Genomic DNA, 6,000 nt, shown 5'->3' on the forward strand with positions numbered 1-6,000 from the left:
TGAGGGAAAGCACTGATTGCCGCCATCCGTCTCCCATGGGCACTGATGTCCATCTACCGTGGGGGGGGGGGGGCAGGTTTGTTTGCCCCCCCAAAATATTGAGCACCAGCCCCCACTGCCCCCAACCACTAACCATTTTAGCTGCAGAGGTAACAGCAAGGGGTGTAATCAAGCTGTGACCGAGATGCTTTGCTTCACAACTTGTTAGGAATTATACCGCCGTTGCTTTCGGTATGAGTAGCCCCTGCTGAGTGTGACCCCTACACTAGTACACCAATCAAGTGGTTAAAACAGGCAGTATGGAGCCAATACAACGCCACCTCACTGCCTGTCTAAAGTTCTTTAAAGAGCCATCTAAATGCAAAGTTAGTGTGAGTCCTAAGCCCCTGTACACACGGTCGGAGATTCTGCCAACCGGACTAAGTTGTCGAAAAATCCGATCTTTCAGAACGTGATGACGTAATTTAGTTACGATGGGACTAGATTCAGGCTAGTAGCCAATAGCTTTGATGTAGGAATTTGATCTGAGCATGCGTGGCACTTGGTCCGATCAAAATTCTCTACACATGATCGGAGTATGTCCGACCGGCCCAGTTGGTCGGGAAATATTTCCAACATGTTGGAAAATTGGGTCGGACGGAGATTCGGACGGAATCAGTCCGATGCATACCACACACAGTCGGATTATCTGACGACACTGTGCGATAAGACGCATTCCGACGGATTCTCCGACCGTGTGTACGCGGCATAAGGGTGGCCATACACACTACAATCCGATTGCACAATCCCTTTACAACCTCATTTAAATTTAACAAAGCTGTGTAATATGGGGCCATACCTATGCAAGGGGGGAGATTTACTAAAACTATAGAGTGCCTGTACTGTCTAAACCCAATAAAAGCATATTGTTCTAAAACTAGAGCGTGTAAAATCTGGTGTTCAGCATACTAACCAATCAGCTTCCAGGATTTATTTTCAAAGCTTAAAGTATAACTAAAGGCAAAACATTCTTTAATATTGTATAGAGTGGAGATGGATTAGAACCCCTGTCAGTTTTTATTGCCATCTGTGTCCCCGTTAAGGAAATGCATTCTCTCTATTTTTCTTGTTTACCATGATCATTGAAAGTGAAAGAAAAGTTACCCAAATTTTGGGTTGTCCCCAGAAAAGTAATGGAGGGATAATCTCCCAATGGGGACCTGGGGGTCCTCCAAAAACTCCATTCATTTGGAGAGATTTCCTGTCACTTCCTGTTTGGCTATGGGGCAGGAAGTGAAGGGAAATCTCTGCAATGGGACACAGATGGTGAAAAAATCTGACAGGGGTTATAAGGGCTCATGTACAATGCAGCTAAAAAAAAAAAAAAAGCTGCTTTACAGGCATTTGAGCTTTTACTTCAGCTTGAAGAAACTTGTGTTTTTTTGTGTTTTTTATTAGCTTTTTTAAGCTTCTTCTTGCTTTTTTGGGCATACGCATTTTTTTTTCATATACCCTCCCCTCGGCTCATTTTTCCTATTTTTTCTTTGTGTGTTTTCAAGCTTCTTTGAGCTTTTTCGTGCTTTTTCGCACATCTTTGTGCATCTTTGTCATCTTTTCTGCTTGAAAACTCCTCCCAAATACGTGAGTTTGGTGGGTTTTTTTCTGCCTGTAAGAATAAATGCCTGGAAACTCCTGAAAGCTTCATAGTGTGCATGGACACATTGGATAACAGGTAACAGTGTTTTCAAGCATAAAATATGAGAGCTCAGTAAAGCTCAAAAGCCTGTAGGAGTCGCTTCTTTGAGATGCAGTGTGTGTGTGAGCACTTACTCCACCCAAAATGAAAAAAATAAGTTTTGCCTATAATTTTACTTTAATTGATCAATGAGTTAGAAGCTGATTGGCTGTCATGCACAGCTGCACCAGAGTTTGCACTCTCCAGTTTTAGTAAATCAACCTCAATGCAATGAATTTCCATCCAATCACATTATAGTGTTAATGGTAAATGTAAAGGAGATTGTAGAATGTATACGGCCAGCTTAGGAGAACTGCAATGCAGGAAAACGTAATGACCTGGGCACAGTGCAATGTTCTGACTCTCACTCTAGTGATGTGTAGAAAGATGAACCCGGTGTTTACTAATCAGCTTCATAGGGAAATATATTGTAACTTTCCTCCTACACAGTGTGGGGGCCATTCACCGAGGACCGGGACACTGACAGACATGGGACTGTCGTTTCCACATCCTACTGGGAATAAACATTATCTTATCAGGGGGGGTCTATGTCAGTTCTCTGTATGAAAATACTGGGGGGGGGGTCTATAGGACTTGGATATGGGATAGATGTTAACTCTCTGTATGATATTACGGGGGGGGGGGGGCTATATAGGAGTTTTATATGGGATAGATGTCAGTTCTCTGTATATTACTGGGGGGGGGGGGTCTATAGGACATTTATATGGGATAGATGTCAGCTCTCTGTATGATATTACTGGAGGGGGTGGGGGGTCTATAGGAGTTTTATATGGGATAGATGTTAACTCTCTGTATGATATTACTAGGGAGAGGCTTTATAGGACTTTTATATGGGATAGATATCAGTTCTCTGTATGATATTACTGGGGGGGTCTATAGGACTTTTATATGGGATAGGTATCAGCTCTCTGTATGATATTACTGGGGGGGGGGGGGGGGGTCTATAGGACTTTTATATGGGATAGATATCAGTTCTCTGTATGATATTACTGGGGGGGTCTATAGGACTTTTATATGGGATAGGTATCAGTTCTCTGTATGATATTACTGGGAGGGGGGGTCTATAGGAGTTTTATATGGGATAGATATCAGCTCTCTGTATGATATTACTGGGGGGGGGGGGGGTCTATATGACTTTTATATGGGATAGATATCAGTTCTCTGTATGATATTACTGGGGGGGTCTATAGGACTTTTATATGGGATAGATATCAGCTCTCTGTATGATATTACTGGGGAGTCTATAGGAGTTCTATATGGGACAGATGTCAGCTCTCTGTATGATATTACTGGGGGGTCTATAGGAGTTCTATATGGGACAGATGTCAGCTCTCTGTATGATATTACTGGGGAGTCTATAGGAGTTCTATATGGGACAGATGTCAGCTCTCTGTATGATATTACTGGGGGGTCTATAGGACTTTTATATGGGATAGATATCAGCTTTCTGTATATTACTGGGGGGTCTATAGGAGTTCTATATGGGACAGATGTCAGTTCTCTGTATGATATTACTGGGGGTCTATAGGAGCTCTATATGGGACAGATATCAGCTCTCTGTATGATATTACTGGGGGGTCTATAGGACTTTTATATGGGATAGGTATCAGTTCTCTGTATAATATTACTGGGGGGTCTATAGGAGTTTTATATGGGACAGGCATCAGTTCTCTATGATATTACTGGGGGGGGGGGGGGGGGTCTGTAGGAGTTTTATATGGGACAGATGTCAGTTTTCTGTATGATATTACTGGGGGGTTTATAGGAGTTTTATATCAAGTATCATCAGACTTTGTCACTGACCCCGATGTGACATGACTGCAGAGCTCTGCATACAATCGGGGGAGTCGGGTGACACAATGATGAACAATACTGCAGTGTAATATACAGGAGAGCAGATCACCGTCTCGGATTCTCATACACACCCAGAGACATCATTCCCCCATGATTACAGGGGATACATGGGGGGCACACATGGCAGAATGAGGAATGAAGATAGCAGGGAGAGGAGGATGCCGTTGGGGGGGGGGGGGGGGTGATTTAATAAATCTTAGAGCAGATTGTACAATTAGATTGTATAGTGTGTGGCCCCCATAAAGCAGATTGTATTGTGTATGTCCACCATAAAGTTTGCCTGTGGGTCTGCAGTGTGCGGGAGATAAGCTTCCTTCTATGGGCAGCAAACATGTCTGGAAGTTGCTTCACTGAAGACAATCAGACGTGTTCAGTTTAGTTAAGCAAGGGAATTTTCCCTTCGTTTAGTAAATGTGTTCAAATTTACTTTGCAAAAAACATCCAATCATGTGCAAGAAAAAAAAAACAGTATTTTTTTTCTTGCACACGATTGGATGATAGAAGACAGCAGAGCTTCACCAAGAGAAGGGGAAGTTCCCTGCAGTGTGATCAGCCCGCTTGTCTTCAGTGAATGAGCCCCGGACACGTTATCTGCTCATAGGATTGGCCGCCGATCTCCTGCAGACCCCCCAGACACATTGTAAGGTGTCCATACATTATACAATCTGATGTATGGGGGCCAAAGATGCTTCAATAAATCATAGATTTCCATTCTGATAGATCTCCCACAATAGGAATTGTTAATCGATAAATGATAACCCGTTCAATCGATATGGCACAACCAGGGAAGCAGATTTCGATCACTAGCTACGATCTTAGGACACAACTTGCGAGTTATCGATCGTATCTGTCATCATCATGTAATTTCATAATCTGACCGGTCGCCATTCGATTATTTTCTTGAACAGAGTATCTCGGTACCGCCGATCAATGCTTAACGATCGATAATATTCTGCCCCGGGCCGATCGGAAAGTTCTGTCTATCGGATGGGATTGTGCACATGGATGAAATAATACAATCACAGCATAGATGGCCACTATTAGATGCAGCCTGTCTGGGTGTTGAGGTTTGTCCTCCTATCTCATAGATCGCACAGTGTATGGCTCCAGCCACCACACCCCCCTCATCCAATCACCCCCGAGGCCGGCCGCTCACCGTGCTCCAGGTGATCCCTCACCGCCTGCAGCTGGCTCTCGGTGGCGATGTCCCCGATGACGATGAGCAGGTAATGTCTCTGAGGATCCCACCTGGCGGCCGAGGCTGCAGCAGTGGCCGAGCGCCGCTCTCCGTGGTGCTGAACCTCCAGCACCGAGCCTGCTGCGCCGGTCTCCATAGCAACGCCGAAGGCCTCCGCACAGCCCGCCTCGGTCTCCATGGAAACGTCCGGGAGGCTGAAAGGGGAAGGGAGGGAGCGCGCTCGGGTTCTTAAAAGAAGGCTTGGGCGCCGCTGATTGGTCGAGAGGGCCTCACCAGGGCGACGCGGGCAAACGGGGCGTGGCTAAAAGAGAACGCTTTGCTCTTATTGGCTGATGAGGGAAAGCTTAGTACTCCTTCATGGGAGGGAAGTTGCCATAGTTAACCTCTGAGGTGCCGAGGGCAGGAATTTTTTTGCAGAGTAATTTCTGCAGTCATGGTGTTCCTCAGAGGATTTACTTCAACAATAAATTGTGGTTTTCTGATGTCATAAAAGTCACAAAATAGTCACATGAATCAAAACACTGCATACAGGTTAGAGTTACTCATAGGAGTGCATGGAGGGTGTGCCAGGTGTGCCTGGGCACACCCTAATCACTATGTGCCCGGCTGATTCAACCTACTGCCCGGACTTCCACCTGTGTTGCCCCCACCGTAGTGCTACTGCATACCTCCCAACTGTCCCTGATTTCGAGGGACTGTCCCTGATTTGGAGCAATGTCCCTCTGTTCCTCATTCGTCCCTCATTTTGATCTGATCCATATAGATGTATATAAAATGCACTTTTTATTTATTTAAATGTGTTTTCCAGCACTAAACCTTTCACCTGAAATTGCTGCATTTGTAAATTCCATAAGCCAATATAAAGGAACAGAAGTGGTAAAAGAAGCACTTGTGTGTTTAACTAATCTTTTTTTTTGTACAATTCTCCTTTAAGGGGGTGTGGGCAGGGGTGTGTCCTATGCCTGCAAACTTTTGCTGATAGGTGCCCCTCATTTCCATCTCAAAAAGTTGGGAGGTATGCTACTGACTTCTCTCTTCTCCCCCTAGCTGCTGTGAGGGATGTTTCAGGATGGAGAGGGGGGAAGGGGTTATTCAATAAGCATACCTCCCAATCTTTTGAGATGGGAATGAGGGGCACCTATCAGCAAAAGTATGCAGGCATAGGACACACCCCTTGCCACGCCCCTTAAAGGAAAATTGTACAAAAGAACAA

General features: G+C 44.9%; 1 protein-coding gene across 1 annotated transcript in view; it reads right to left on the reverse strand.

The window, feature by feature from the left end:
• Nucleotides 1–4,980, reverse strand: part of MAP1A (microtubule associated protein 1A) — a 300,227-nt gene extending 295,247 nt beyond the window's left edge. Inside the window, exon 1 of the mRNA XM_077474271.1 lies at nucleotides 4,746–4,980. Coding sequence (XP_077330397.1) covers nucleotides 4,746–4,965 — 220 coding nt within the window. The 5' untranslated portion in view covers nucleotides 4,966–4,980. The remainder of the gene's footprint in view (nucleotides 1–4,745) is intronic.
• Between the last annotated feature and the right edge of the window lie 1,020 nt (nucleotides 4,981–6,000).

Source organism: Lithobates pipiens, unplaced genomic scaffold, assembly GCF_037356315.1.
Source record: "Lithobates pipiens isolate NorthernLeopardFrog02 unplaced genomic scaffold, aLitPip1_a1.2 Scaffold_8, whole genome shotgun sequence".
Lineage (NCBI taxonomy): Eukaryota > Metazoa > Chordata > Amphibia > Anura > Ranidae > Lithobates > Lithobates pipiens.